This window comes from Poecile atricapillus, chromosome Z, assembly GCF_030490865.1.
Source record: "Poecile atricapillus isolate bPoeAtr1 chromosome Z, bPoeAtr1.hap1, whole genome shotgun sequence".
In the NCBI taxonomy this organism is placed as follows: Eukaryota; Metazoa; Chordata; class Aves; order Passeriformes; family Paridae; genus Poecile; species Poecile atricapillus.
In genome coordinates, this window is record NC_081289.1 from 123,178,234 (window position 1) to 123,194,916 (window position 16,683).

At 37.3% G+C, this 16,683-nt stretch overlaps 1 protein-coding gene across 1 annotated transcript in view; it reads right to left on the reverse strand.

Moving 5' to 3' along the window:
• HOMER1 (homer scaffold protein 1) overlaps positions 1 to 16,683 on the reverse strand; it is an 85,796-nt gene that overhangs the window by 11,144 nt on the left and 57,969 nt on the right. The window contains exon 6 of the mRNA XM_058827805.1: positions 12,059 to 12,215. Coding sequence (XP_058683788.1) covers positions 12,059 to 12,215 — 157 coding nt within the window. The remainder of the gene's footprint in view (positions 1 to 12,058; positions 12,216 to 16,683) is intronic.

A 16,683-nucleotide genomic window follows, 5' to 3' on the forward strand; every position in this document is an offset into this window, starting at 1 on the left:
CACAATTTGGATTTGCTCAGTTCTCCTTTCATTAGCAGACAGCAAGCATGCTCCATCTGCCCTTGGATCAGTTAAGATACCTGGCAGTGGTATGCACTTTTGTTTTATTTTATAATCAAAAGGATGCTAATATTCTGCCACTCACAGATAAACTGTTTCAAAAAACTGCTTATGTTTTGCTTCTGCAACAAAGAAACAAAACCCATGCAGCTAGAGTCTACACAGAAAAGTCTCTGTTCATGTACCTCTCTCATTACAGGTTAGAATATTAGGGAACTCTCACACCACGTCTGCCTGGATGTGTGCACTAAAACATTTTTGTTTAATAACTAAAATCTAATAACAATTGTTTCCCCAGAAGTTATGAGCCTGTCAATCCTAATATATTTTTTTCAACAGAGCTGCACCTGTACCTACAAATCTGACCCAGAAACTCCTTTGAACAAAGTGCTAGTTAATTCTGCAACAAAAACCTTTAACACTCAATTTAACATTCTTGGAGAGGTAGCCATTAGACAGAGGGCAGACATTTTGCAAGACAATTTTATTTTTTAGGTAAAATAACATCTCAGGGAATCAAGGTTGTTGCTCTCCAGCACCAATGTCCCCAAGCTAACAAAGCCACTGTTATAGCAGTAATTTCAGACTCTAAACTACTTGTAGGCTCAAAAGGTAGATTACTGAGTCAAGTCCAAGGGAAGTCAAGATGAAATACAAGCAAATTAAAACAACTTCTTTCTGTATCACAGGCCACAAACCTCTTCTTTGCAGTAGCCATGACGAATCTAGGTTCTTCTGCTGAAAAGCTAAAGACGTTTTTGCACATGAGGTTTATAATGGAGAGAACTGATATTAGAAGAAATTCTTGGAAGGGGGTGAAAGGAATGAGGAAGTAGGATAGCTGGTAATGCAACATGCCCTGTCCACCCCAAAGAACTTTCTTATTTGCTGATATTTTCCCAAAAGGAATACCAGTGGAATACCAGTGTTCCAAAAGGAACAGTAATTCACTTAGTTTTATGTGCCACTCAGCATCACAACTGATGTCTTAGATGATTTTCTCAATTACACATATATACCTGCATTTAGATTATCATAATACTCAGTGTTCACCACCAAAATTACACAAACAAGAATTGGAACACATTGATGAGGACAAACCTATGTCCACACAGTGTCTGGCCTAGCATCTAGAGAGAGTAAGAATCAGAATGGCACAGAGAAATTTAGGCTGGAAAGGGACCGGTGGTCATCTGGTCAAGGCCTCCTGCTCAAAACAGGGCCAATTTTGAGGTCACATTTGCTTGCTCAGGGTCTTGCCCAGTCAAGAATCCTTCACTATCAAGCAAAACTGTGACAGTTCTGACATTGCAGGTTTATGAAGAGCTCTAGTTCCTTCCTAAGTTTTGCAGGAATTGTCAAACTCATTCACCCCTTTCACCTTCAGCCCTTTTGAAGTTTAACTTCTCAGATATTTCCCAGCTTTCCTGCTGAGATGTTGAACATTAACTTCCAAGAAGACAATCTCTCTTTTAAAGCTCTTGCACTCAGCAAGACTCATGGCCCTTACCAAGCCATATCACAGAATGCTCATTTATACAAAACCTCAGCTGGAGACAAAAGTAAGCCCAGTCCCCAAACTACCTCTGTCATAGAAACCCATGCCTTGAAGCAAGCCTGCAGACATTTCTCATCCTGTGACTAAGGAAGCACGTGGACTCCCACTGTTCTCCATATGATTTCCTCTTGGGTGGTACACATAGAGAGGATGTAAGTACTAGTGCAACCTCAGAATCTAACTGTTGGATGAAATGTTACTGTTCTAGTTGCATCTATTATTGCTGGTTAAAAACACCTCCTGCAGCAGCCCTGCCAGGTGCACAGCTCACATGAATACTCCCAAGTACACTCTGGTCCACACTAACTCAACACACTTCTTGAAATTGCTTAAGCAAACACAGATGATTATTCTTAAGCAGAACAGGCTGTGCTCCCATAAACCTTCCCAACAGAGGCAACTGCACTCAGAAGGACAATTAATTACCAGTACTGAAAGGGCTGTGATGTCTTACTCTAGTCCAGCCTTTCTCTGGGCAAACCTCCATCTCTCACTGATTATGCAAGAAAATAATGTTCAGCTGTTTCGTTTGCTGTGATTGAAAATGAAGTAAGTTGGGAAGAAAAAGAAAAAACTCAATTAAAAAACTGAGTTAATTTAATCAGTTTTATTTAAATGCTGATTCCTACAGAGATCTGAAAAGATGTCAAATATCTTCATGTTTTTATCTTCTTGAGTGTACCTATAAAGAAGAAAAACATATTGTGACCCTTTCAAAAAGATCTGTAGAGTAAGATGAACTGGAAAATTATGTGATATAAAGAATATGCAATTGAAAACAGAAATAACAAAAGATAAAGCTCTAGGCAAAAATCTGGATAGCATTTACTTGTTCTGCTTCTTGTTTCAAATTGCACTTAATTTTCTCATGACCAGTGGTCCAAAAATCATTACAAGTAACTGGTTATGCATTATGCACAGAAGGGGGCATAAAAGGAAGTTAAAGTGCTTTACCCTGACCCTCCCATAGGCTATTATGAGGGACACCTCCTTATTCAGTGTTTCAGTTTTAAAAGCAAGGCTCAATCAATCCTTCAAATCCTTGCACAGCAGTATCTAGTATTGTACCTGTGATTACACCTCATTTTGAATACAGAATTCAGACTGAAAGAACAGTCTTTGAACAGTAACTGCCTAAACAAAGTCCTGCTATTGTGCTACCATAAGACTGCACTGACTTGCATATCTGAAAATGTCGATAGCTCTGGCTTCGTGTTTGAGACTAAAAAACAGAAAAGGTACTGTTCTTAGACTCTGTTTCTTTACTTTCTATTTATCATCCAGGTCAGGATTGCATGTAAGGAAAATATTCTGAAAAGGCTTTTTAGTGACTATTTAGTGTGCAAACTCTTCTAGCATGTGGATGGCATTACACTTAACTGCCTACTTCAGTGTGAAATACATCCACTGAAGTAGGACAGCAAGGCAACTTCTTGTGGTATAGACCTAGACCCGCCTATCAAAGGCCATTCTAGAGCTTTCTGGAAATTTTAGTCTAGGTCCAACAACCTATAAATGCAGTAGGATTCCAGGAAGAGGTTTTCATTGCAGCAGCGAACTAGCACACTGGGCTGCTGGGAAGACTGGAGGAGTGAGGCTTCAAGCCACATAACACAACAAGGAGTAACAACTTTGGTGTGAGCTTAAGACAGTGGCTGCCCAAAGCTTCTGAAACTGAAAAGCAAAACTGAAAAGACTCTCCAGAAAATCCTGACGACAGAAAATTACTTTGCAAGCGGAGACTTCAGGTAGACAGTAGCAAAGTAGTGGGAATGACACAAACATTTTGAGTGGTGAGCTGCCCCAAGCAATTATTGACTAAATGATTCTGTGCTGTGTTTTCTCCAGCTGGATTTGTTTTTTCAAACCACCTTCTTGAGATGAACTGTACAATTCAGTACCAACAGACAATGAAATTCCTTTTTAACTACATACAGAAATTATTCCAACTCCTACAGAAAGGCAAGACAGATTAGAACACAGAATCCACCTAGAACACAGAATCCATTGCACAACTCTGGAATAATTCAGGTTGGAGAAGACCCTTAAGATCATTGAGTCTAACAGCTAACCCAGCACTGTTAACTGGACCACTAAGCCATGTCTCCAAGAACCACATCTACATGCCTCTCAAACACCTCCAAATATGGTGACTACACTACTTCCCTGGACAGCCTATTCCAATGCTTGACAACCCCTTCTGTGAAGAAAGTTTTCCTGCTAACTAAACTAAAACTTGCACAACTCAAGGCCATTTCCTCTGGTTCTCTTGCTTGTTATTTGGGCAAAGAGACCAACCCCCACCTATAGCCTCCTTTCAGGCAGTTGTAGAGAATGATAAAGTACCCTCTGAGTCTCCTCTTCTGCAAGCTAAACACCTCCAGCTGCCTCAGCTGCTCCTCACAGGACTTGTGCTCCAGATCTTTCACCAGCTCCTTTTTCCTCCTCTGGACTCATTCCAGCACCAAAATGAGCTTCTATCATGAGAGGTCCAGAGCTGGACACAGCACTCGAGGTGTGGCCTCACCAGTGCCCAGGACAGGGGGACAATCCCTGCCCTGCTCCTGCTGGCCACACCATTGCTGATCCAGGCCAGGATGCCATTGGCCTTCTTGGCCACCTGGGCACAGCCTGGCTCATGTTCAGCTGCTGCCACCAGCACCCCCAGCTCCTTTCCAGCCACTCTGCCCCAGCCTGTGGAGCTGCCTGGGGTTGTTGTGACCCCAGGGCAGGACCCAGCACTGGGCCTGGTTCAACCTCACACCATGGGCCTCAGCCCATGATCCAGCCTGTCCAGATCCCTCTGCAGAGCCTTCCTGCCCTCCAGCAGATCTGCACTCCCACCCAGCTTGGTGTCACCTGCAAACTGACTGAGGGTGCACCCCATGAGATCATCAGTGAAGATGCTAAACAGTACTGAGCCATGGGGAACAGCACCTGTGGCCAGCCATCAGCTGGATGTAACTCCACTCACCACCACCCTCTGGGCCTGGCCATCCAGGCAGTTTTTTACCCAAACTAGCAAAATAAATTCAGTGTAGCCCATATATAGGCTGTAGCCTGTTTTCTGTATCTGACACTACTAACTTGTTTCTATATTTTTCTCCCTTTTATTTACTCTAGATGCAATATCCAAGATTTACTAGCCCAAGCTGCAGTGCAGAACATAGAGTGCTCACATGCAAGACTGAATTTAAGTATTAATTATGTATTTTTAACTTATTAAGTTACATCCCTAAAAGGATCATAACTATGACTGTGACACTATTGTTCCATCAATAATTGAAGATGAACTTCACACAAAGAAAAAAGAGCTCTTTGCTTTCCATGAGGAGAAGATAAATGCTATTTCATGGGTCAGCAAAACTGTGAATAACTGCATAAAGTTTCATATAATTTATGCAGAGAAAACTTCTCAGTTCTTAATGGTAGACAGTACTAAGAAGCACAACAGCATGCAACAAGCTAATCATAAAAACTATTCCAGTGTAGCTTTCAAGAATAAAAAACTCTAGAAAGATTTTTGGTGTTGCAAATGCAGAAAACAAAGAAAATTACTTTTCAAGGCTGATTCTGAAGGAACAAAAAGCACACAATAGTATTATTCATATAAATCACTTCTGACAGGAAATTAATTATTGTAGTTTTCCAAGATTTACCCATAGATAAAATAATAACCTGGGGGCGAGTGTTGTGCACTACCAGCAATTTATTACTTTTTTCAACACAGAAAATGGTTAGAAGATTTTGCTGAAAAGAACACATTTCTGTCTGTGGGCAGTGATGCCTTAAACCATGGAAATACCAAAATGTTTTCCACAGCTACCCATTTCTGTATGGAATAAATAGGAATAACCTATCATCTGCTATAATTTTTGTGAAGACAGCAATGAAACTGTAGTAGGAATCTTTGAAAATATAACAAGTTTACCAGAACTGATGATTTGACCTTCAGCCATGCATTATTATTTGCAATTGATAAGGTAATACTAAATTCAAATCACATCCCTTTCCCTACAATCTAATTAGCAAATACTTTTTCCAGTCACCTGGCCAGTTCATGAAACTGCAATGGCAAACACTGTACAGATATCTTCCTTTAGTCCTAAGGATCCAAATACAGTAATTTTCTTATTCTCCTGCAGAGTTTTGAAATTATAGGATGTATTTCATTCTACAAGCTTTAACTATGTAAACATCTTGTCAAATGATTCCACAAAGCATGCATTCTATAACTTGTAGATAAATGTATCTTAACACTTTTCTTAGTATTTTCTAGAAATAAGAAGATGGGGGATGAGAGAACACTTCTGTGAAAAATTATTTTATTAGCCAGTCAGAGTAGCTTAGTTGGTGTTTTTTTGGGTTTTTTTTCCAAATTATTATCTCGTATATGACACATTCAGTGAAAGTGAATTCCCGGGGGAAAAAAAATAAAAAAATAACCTTAACAAAACAGCCTTGAGTCTTAAATGCAAATCTTCTCTAAAAACAAATTAAGGCAAACTGAAGAAGACCAAAAATACTTCAAGCCACCATAATTTTTTTTTTAAAAGGCAAATTCACATTTTGCTTCAAGGAACATAACTTGATACAGCTGCTCTGTCTGAAAAGAGACCATCTTTCTAATAAAGTGTAATTATCAACCAAGGGTTGAATCTTTGTAAATTCTAGGTGGATTATCTGTACCAAGAATCATGGGCACAAAGGAATATGTGCTGGGTTTCAGAGTTCTTCTCCTAAGAAATGCTCTGGTAGTCTTAAGACTGACAACACATACCGTTTCAAAAATAATACAGCACTTATAACAGCTGAAATGGATATTCTAGGGACTAAAATGTACATCTGAGGAAAAAAACCCTAACATGTTGTCTGAAATAAAAGGCCTGTATTTTTTTCCTTTGGTATCCCCTAATGCCATGCAAAAAAGTGGTCATCTATTTTCATTGTTAACAAGAAGTACAAAGCTGCTATCTAACCACATGCTAATTACAGTATCTTAAGGAGAGGATTATACTTGGTTAACTTTTTTTCTTTAATCAATCAAACATAATTTATTCAAAATTTATTCAAAGCTATATTTGAATTGTTCAGTAGGAGGGACACAGTCTTAAAGGGAGAATGACAAGAGATAGACATCACATAAAAAGGTGAATTACCAATAATTTTTTTGATCAGAACCCCATTCATAAATTTCTTGTTTGCAAGCTTTCTGTCACCTTCCTTCATGTTTCCATTCTTAGATCATGTTTGTCCTTGGGCATACAAAACCAAACAGTTCTCTACAGTAGTCACAGGGCTGCTAGCAAGACTTCTCAGCAAATATGAAGCTCATGGTATTGGCTCCAATTCAGCAGACAACTTCATCACATCACATTTGCATGTTCAAATGTTAGTTTTGGCTATTCGAGTATTAATGCAGCGGATAGAAATGTGGAGGTGACTTCTGAAGAGACTGCAAAGATTTTTTATAGATTATCTGAACAGATGGTTTATACAGTATTCCATACTGCTTGTGAACTTTCACAACTTCTTTTACCGACTGTTTTTTCTTTAAGTGACATAGAAACAATCCAATAAAATGACCATGATTTTATTTTGGTATGCTCATGCAATTTTTTAATATCCATTTTAAAATTTCTTTTAACAGTAGGAAAATCATGGTCCATTACTTGTCAGGTGGTTTTAAAAACTACATAAGATATCTCACACTTATTCCATTCACAGAATGAAAGAACAAAATAGCCTAATTTTTATCTTATTTTCTGGGAAATTCTTGTAAAATAACAAGCTAGAATTCAAGAGTTTACCTCTCTATTCTTTCATGAATACCCAGGAGCTTGATCACTTATCTCTTTTTATCTTGGACTTCTTTTCCTGAAGATGAATGATCTTCAAGGACTGCAGCTCTTATTATTATGCACTGGTGTTATTACTTTGTGCTATTGCCCAGTGTCATAAGATGATTTACTTTAGCAGATATCACACATGAAAAAAATTAATCATTTTCATTTTTAACATGACAAAGACAGAACTTTGGGTTACTTTCCATAATTTATATCATCATTCAATCCTTTCCTTTTTGTGGTATCAGGATTAATGTTAGGGCCCATGCTATTCTATTTGCCTGAAGTAGCTTACTTCAGGGTTTTTCTTTCTGTTACTGAGCTGTTCTAAACTCATTAATCCATTTTGATGTCAAAAAGCTATGCAAGGTGTGTAGGAGTGCTCACCAGCCCCATTTAAGGGAATTTTTTTCATTTCTGAGCAGATTAGAGAAGGCTGAGAACTCCAAGTTAAGCTCGTGACTGGGCATCATATTTTCCTAGAATCATGTCTTTGTATTTGAGAGGGAAAAATCCATACACCCATTTAGCAAACTTCTGAAAAATAAACTTTCTGGCAAAATATCAAAATACAGTGTTTCTGAATTAAGCTTAGAATGTATCAGGAGAAAGCACAAAACTTTAATTTATTGAGAATGTTTCACTCAGCCACACTGAATCTGTATTCTGTTTTATGTCAGCTCTAGGCATTATTAAGGCAGAGAACAAATGAAAGAAGGAAGATAAAGGCCTCAGAGAAAGCAAAGAAATGTAGGTTAACACAAAAAAACTGAACCGATAGATGAGTAAACCTATTTATTCAGAGATGGCAAAAAAAAAAGTGAAATTATTTTAAAAATGCAATCAAAATCAAAGAAAGAGAAGGAACCTTAATCAGTTTCCTTAAGAGTGGGACACTTACTCTTCATGCATTTGTCTGTACAAGAATTACTAGGAAAAAAAGATGACATCTTAGACTATGAGAGACTGAAATTGTTAATGGGTAAACATCGTTAAAATCATTGGAGGACTTTTGCCCACTATAGCAAACTGCAAAGAAGCAGCTGTTCATCTATGACCACCAAAGCCCACCCCTCCGCAAATACACCTACTAACTGGAATTTGGATTGTGACTGGAACTTAAGATAAAGGGCTTGCTACTGTCCAATCATCCCAGGTCTTGGGAGGAGAATGTATCCACAAGTAATACTGGAAGAGACTGGAATGCTAAAGTCTCAAACAACTGCTGATGTGCAAAATACCCACCGAAGTGCAGAGGGCTGCCTCGGTAGCATCAGGGACATTATGTGCCTGAAGGGGCCCATCTCTGCGGAAATAATGGGCCATACTGAACTAAAGTGCACTGGCATAATAGGCAGCTGTAATGACTTAGACCATCAAAGACTCCTGAAATACACCCCCCCACCCCCAACTCAAAATGAACAAATATATAGATATAGATATACATGTTTATAGACACTGACTATTCAGTGTCGTTTCACTCTAATCTGCCCCAAGGGATTTATTAACAACAACATGAGCTACCCTTGCCTTCTAGGGCAGGACGAAATACAGACTTCATATATAATTTACACATAATCTCAGGTGAGATTAATTCCAGTTTGGGGAACATTTTTTGGATCAATTGCAGCTACTGCTTATACTGCTATATATATGTTGCTTCTACTGAACAGATAAACTGCACAGAAAGATAGCACAAGACAGGGACTGAACACTTGCTGCTATATGTACTGTAACCAACAGTCTCCAGATCTGCCATTTTAACAGCACATTTTTGATCTGTGTAAGAAAGAAGCACCTGACTTGCAGTTTCTTTTTGAAGTGAGACACTAATTCAATTTGAAAGATCAGTCTCCAGCAGGCAATTCACAAGAGTTTTTGTATTGCACTGCATGGTAACAGATTGAGATCGAATTTTAACACTATATGCATCTTTTTGTCTAGAGAATTAAATTCATTGGGTTAGCCAAGTCTGTATTTTTGTAACAGCAATTCCAACAGAGGGCAGTACTCCCAATGAACTACCCTATTGTAATTTACTGGCATTCCCAAAGAGAGTTAGGCACAGAGTGTTCCTTTATTCTTTGTGAGACGGCAACAAGTCTTGAGGTCACAGGTTGCAGAATCATCTAATAAAGGCATGTAAACAGTGATCAAAAGAGCATAGTGTAGATAATATCCTGCTATGGTTTTTGTTTCCTCAGAAATACAAATAACTGCAGGAAATTTGCTGAAAAAAGGTTATTAAAAATCATCAGCTATTAATGAATATAGCCTCAAAGACTAGATTACTATTGTTAAATGTAGTGTCATATAAAAGCAAAATGACATGCTAAAAAACCTATATTCATTAATTTAATTTTTATTGATTTTATTTTCCAGTAACAGATTTTAAATAAGATTTGACCAAGAGTGGGAATAACATAAAAAAATAAAGGGATCGTTGTCTTTCTTGTCTCTTGGCCTGTCTTGTTGAGTCTCCCAAGGCAAACACAGTTGCTGTTGCTGTGCATTAATTTTCTTTCTTAGGTAAGAATTTTATTGTCTCAGTTTTGCAACAGAAGCTGTAAATTTTTTGAGGAAGAATGCTACCTTATTATGTCCACATTTTAGCAATGAGTACTTCACTGTAAAGCCTATCTAGTGTTCGAATTCACCTGAACATTTGTTCACTGTAATAACTTTAATACAAGGCTGTAATTTAAATAATTTTATCAACAGTGGCTGTTATCATCTATTCACAAGCCTGGAGCACAGGCTACAGCTTCCACTTTTCCAAATGAGAAGCTTAAATGAGATGACAGACAAAGTGGCAATCTCCCTCTGTACAAACACACATGACAAGCTTCTGCTTGACTGGAACATTTCTGAAGCAAAGTTTTGTCAGCAACCGCCAATTTCTTGAGCTGAAAGCACTTTGCAAGAAGCACCAGTCTTAATTACATTTCACGCACTTTGTCCAGTAAGCTATGGCACACACTGTTATAGTCTGTTGGAAGTTGTTGTTTTTTCCTATCAAAGCCTTTGTCTGCGACTTCAGGAGTTCTGTCTGCAAACTAGTCCAGGTATAGGACATCCCCAACTACTTGCCATTTCCCTAGGTTTCTTAAACTGCAGGGTATTCTTGTATCTCTTCCATGAAGGTTAGGCCTAGTGTGTATTTCTCACACCTCAGATGAATACAGGATTATTCTTGGGACTACCTAAACAGCCTCCAGTTAGACAAGTCCAGCACAGGTGTGAAAGGTGTATTTTGCAGGATTTGGCTAGCTGTAATCTTATTTCCTATAGGTGAGTACAGCATATAAAACCAAATTGAGAGGTCTGCAATATTCACCCTTATTTTTCAACATATTCATGAAAGCTGTTTTCATTGATTAAATTGCAGTGGTTTAGTTTGGGTTTTTTTCATTTTTTAAAATTAAATAAGTATCACAGAATCATAGAGTGGCCTAGGTTGGAATGGACCTTGAAGATTATCTTGTTCCAACCTCCCCTGCCATGGGCAGGGACACCTTCCACTAGACCAGGTTGTTCAAAGCCTCATCCAATCTGGCCTTGGACACTTTCAGGGATGAGGCATCCACAACTTCTCAGGGCAATCTGTTCCTGTGCGTCACCACCCTTACCACAGTAAAGAATTTCTTCTTAATCTAAATCTACCACCTTTCAGTTTGAAGCCATTCCCCCATGTCCTATCACTACATGCCCTTATAAATAGGACCACTCCTGTGTTAAGTACACCTCCTTGATTGTTTCTAAGCTAACTTCTATTAGCGAAAGTGATGAAGCTTTATTAAAGACATCTTTCCTTCACACATGTTACTCGTGCCTTCAGTTTGAGGAGAAATGTGCCCTAAGCTACGACAAATTCATATAAAGGCTGATAGACTATACAATATAAAGAGTTATGTGTGAAGAGAAGCAAAATTAGATATTGAATACTTGTTTTCATAAATTAGACTTCAACCTTGTACATTATATTCCTCCCTCAAAACATTGTCCTTTCTTCCCCCATTGTGAACTAACTTCTGGTTTGCCAAATGACCCCTGCAAAATTTGCCATGAAGGCAATAGGACCCAGTCCCTTCTGTAAGAAAATAGAAAAGAAAATATATGCAGATCTCTACTTGCATATAGTGACCTTTCAGTTGTGTTTGTGTTGTTCAGAATCCTTCATGTGCAAGGAGGACAGTAAGCTGTTTATCTTTGTTATATGAGGGCATTACAATAAGGTTTCTTGAACTTACAGATTTGATGTTAGGTTTCCGAGGGCTTAAATGCAGAAGGGACTGGACTTCAGTGCTATGGAGAGTGTCATGAAACAGATGTGATGGCACTGTATAAAGAGTTAAACCTGCCAAACATGTCATAAGGTTTGATAACTTCTTGCAACAATAACCTTTACAGAAAAATAAGTCCTACAAAGAAAATAATTTCCAATTGGAGGAAATGCTTTTAAGGGAATCATCCATTTCTGTCTCAAAGATTAACCTGAAGCTGCAACAGTAAACTTGTTTCACTTGAAAATGAGTGAACACAGTCACTAGTACATCCATCTCAAGGATCCTCCTGGCCATTTGCATTGACTTACCCGCTTATGAAGACGTTCTGCTTCCTCCTGATACGCAGCAAGTTGCTGTTTCCATTGTTTCACATTGGCAGTGGACTCCAGCAGGGCTGCTGTGAGCTTAGCGTTATTTCCCTTGAGCGTGGCCAGTTCTGCCTCCCAGTGCTTGCTGATTGTCGAACTGCACAGACAGAATGAGAATGGTCAGAACTCCCAAGTCTCTTCCTTTATGCTTTTTAAATGTCTTATATTTTTTTTTTCTATCCAGCAAAAAAGAGAATTACAGAAAAACTTATATAACCAACAATAACCAAATATAGTATCTATTTGGTATATAACTAATATACCAAACAGAATAACCAAATGAGAATTCAAATGCTCAAATCATCAAAACTATAAATTAGGAAAATATAGGTAATACCATTATTGGAAAACAACATCTACCTTCCCAGTTCAACAGAGTATATTTATAAATAAAACGTTAAAGATCATGAAATCCACATCAGCTTGCCAAAAGCAATACCAGGCAATTCAAGAATATGTATATGATTAGTCACTCTTTTAATATATGCACATTGAATGGAAGTGTTTTTTTAATCCACTACTTTATTAAATGTGTTGTAGGAAAATATTTGTCAGTGATTTGATTAAAGAGAGCTAATTGAGTGCTTTGCAAGTGCAGCTTTGTCCTAATGCAAGTCTTCCATTTCTGAAATACACTTAACTAAATACCATATTTAATTTGTTCTTGCAAATTCAAAGATCCTGAATTTCATAATAATGTTAATATGTTTTTCCTCACTAATATCAGCAAAGAGAGTAGAGATCAAGTAGGATGGATACACGACTGCTTTAGTACAAGGTGGAAGCTGATGTTGAGGATTAATGAACTACCCTATAGAGGAAAATTCCTGCTTACAATTTAGTTGTTCTCTTACCAAATACAGGGCTTTAATTTTCACAGGTAATTAGTTTGCCATCATCTGCAGACCATATTTTTACATTGAGTATGCAAGGGAAAAGTATCTCAGACACATCAGGTGAATGCATTATATGCATTATATGCAAATAGCTCATTAATGTGTACACATATAATGCTAATATCTTGTGAGATGCACACTTACATGGACTGTATATACAGAAAATAATTAATTTTGTTTCATTAGCTCACTATTAAAGGCATCAATGAAGGCCAAAATTCTGTAACTCTGAGCAAAATGCTATTGTATGAATAATTATTATAATATAATTATATATTCAAGCATATTTGTTAAAATTATTAAATTAATTATAATTTGTTACTATTTTGAATGTAAGTTTATAGATTTATTTGAACTTTGTACACATGTATAATGAAATATTCTGCTGTCATTTTGCCCGCTTAGTTTCTTTTTTCCTGCATATGCAAAGTCCATCCCATCAAAGCATATTTCAAAAATAAATGCTATAAAAATAAATCCTATAAATGCTCCTTAGGTGTTCAAAATTAACCAAACACTGGGGAACATTCATTACCTATTCAGACCATGTGTACTGTTTCACTAAAATATTGTATCTGATTCTTCCATGGTCCAGCATTTCCTTCCAAACAGTGCTTTGTCCCCTTGAACAGAAATACAAATTCCTCCAGAAGAGGAATATGCCCCAGCATTTAATGATACAACTAATTACAAGTTCACAATTGGAAATTTTAAATCTTAAAGGACTAAACTAAAATAGTGATGCACACAAACTGATATAAGACAGCTGTATCTGAGGCAGTCAAAGGCTGAGAAATGTTTGATCATTCATTATCCTAAGGAAGTGAAAGGATTTTTTTTAACCTACTAATGTGTATATCTATAGTGATACCCTTCTAATCCATGAAGATCCCAGAGGCCAGGCTCCCAGGTAGTGATGAACAATAATGTGAAGGTGGTTAGTGGTATGTATCACTTTCACCTTTGCCTGGTGCCCCTACTACAATGCCTCCCAAGAAAATAGCCAGAAGCTTTTAAGTTATTCCTTGTATAATGGAATGTCAGTATGAAATACGAAGCATGTATTTTCTATTACTGCTGTGGATACCCTAGTTCAAAAGCTGTAAGTTTTCTTCGGATCTCGTTATTTTTTAATTGGTTATTCTCAACTGGAATGCATTATTTCTCAACTGTACTCTTTTTCCCTAAGGTATCTACATAGTTGGCAGGAACCTTCCTGTTGTAATACAGGTGTGAACTTGCTTGTAGCATATACTTGGGTTTTTTCTATGAATAATTGTTTCTTCTACAGATTCTACTACAGCCCCATAAAATGGAAACATATTACTTAAATGAGTTTAATTTTGTATTTGTTAATATACAATGACTTCCTAACTCTTTAGACTTACCCTGTTTCTTATTAATGGATATCATACTGGGAAACACAGTCCCAAATGTGTGGATTTTTTTGGTTCATAAACTCACAATTTGATTAAAATAGCCCATAAGTAGTTCTGACTGTTCTGACTTTCTTTTCGCCAATACTTTCTTGAGATTATTAAAAAAAAATAAAGATAAAATAAAATAAAATAAAATAAAATAAAATAAAATAAAATAAAATAAAATAAAATAAAATAAAATAAAATAAAATAAAATAAAATAAAATAATGAAATTATGTTCTGTGGATTACTTTGGTTAAAACTGGATTTAGATTAAGAACCAGATAAAGGCACACTTACAGCAGGGTGTTCTTAGGTTAGACTGAGAGTATCTGCATTGAAGCCTGTATCTGTAGAGCTACTTTGGTACAAATTTACCAAACCTTCCTGAACAAACACTGGGAAACATGATTCAGGCACAATGAAATTGACCCTTGGAGGAGGAGATGCTGAAGCTAACCCCTGAGAAAGGAAACACACTGATCAATAAGATGATGTTCACATGGAAAGTCCAAAGGGGTCCCAGAAACTGCTCAAGCACGCATCCAGAATTTTGATGATGGAACAGGTGCGCTACAGTCCCTTGGGATAGGTACAGGAGAGCTGCACATACTCTTTCTCTCTAAAACCTTTTCCTTAATTCCTGCCTGAGAGGCTTGCTGCTAAAACAAATTGATTTTGCCCTCACTGCATTAGATTCTGTCACAGAAAATATATTCACAGCCCTGACAGGTTGTCTTAACAGTTGTAAATATCTAAACGTAATCTGAATCATCCCTCATGTGTTCTGAGACTATGTACTCTACAAAGCACTTGAAATATGTATACTTACTCAGCAATCACACTCATCCAAACAATAACTTCTACCAGAGCACTTTCCAGCTCTGCAGTGTAGTAGAAAGCTGTATATAGACAGAGGGACACAGTCATACACACTTGCACTCCTGCGGTTCAAGAATTCAGCCTAGGCGCATACATGTTTTATTTTCTCCTGAAAGCCATCCATCCCTTTGCTGGCAATGTCACAATTTTAACAGTTATTTCTTGAAAACTGTCAGAATTAACATCACTGTCTGCCTGACAAGCCCAAAGTTTCAAGACAGTCCTTCAAAAAAAGAAACATTCTTAACACTCTAGCTTGCCAGATTTTCATCATAAAAAGCTACACAAAAGTTTAAAAATATCCTAATAGAGAATAAAGCCTAGTCACATCCCCTGTGAAACTTCAGAACATCTGAAAACACAAGGACAAGCTGTTTAGCGTAAATTGAATTGGTGCCAAATACGAGAGAGAAAGGGGTCCTCTAAAGAATCACAGCAAATTTTCTATTTTATTTGCTCAACTACCATGCTAATACAAAAACAAAAACAAAAAAACAAACAAAAATTAAAAAAAAAAAAAAAAAAAGAAAGAAGTTTTCATGGGATTTCAAGCACCCTTTATTGAGCAAAAGGTCAAAACTCTCCTGAATCCTATGTCCTTGGTTTTGGCCACAGTATCTGGCATATGTGTAACATCCGCTGTGTCCACAGTCAGAACACCACATGGTGCCCCACTGTCAAGGCAAAGGATTCAAAATCAGATATTTAACATCTGTGACATCCAGTAATTCAATCATTTTCACAAAACACTCCTAGAAAAACTGCTGGATGGTACCGCTTAACTTAGCTGTGATACCCTCTGAAAATTGAAGTAGAAGTCAGCTATCTTCCTTCCATACATTTAGGTATTCTGACCAATTAACATCAGGCCAATCTCCTTTCTCACTGGGGATTAGTTACAAGCCCAGTAAGTCACTGAGGAATAGCTTTGGTATCTGTCCATCTGTGACCTGAATAGTGTGCCAGAGGCTATAAATGCATGATTATCTTTCTCTGCAAAGTAGGTCACTTAAGGAAAATTAATCCGAAAAGCTCCAGCCACCACATTTAGCCAGTTGGAGAAGGCTTGCGAAGGGAAGGGATGATAAGCACACATTTGTGAATTCCATTCAGAATAATGTTATTTTGAGATATGCTTTCATGACACAAAGAAACAAAAGCACTTCAAATTATTTTTCTGCTTTCTGAATCATAATTGCTTATTCACTGTTCGCTTAGTTGAATGCAGTGCCAACACTGTGAAACATGGTTTAAGGCTTATTTCAGATTTATAGCAATAAAATGTACAAATAATTCCACTTTATTAATATTTAGGGGGCTTCATATTGCATTCGTTGCATAAAATTAATTAGTTTAAAACATATTCTA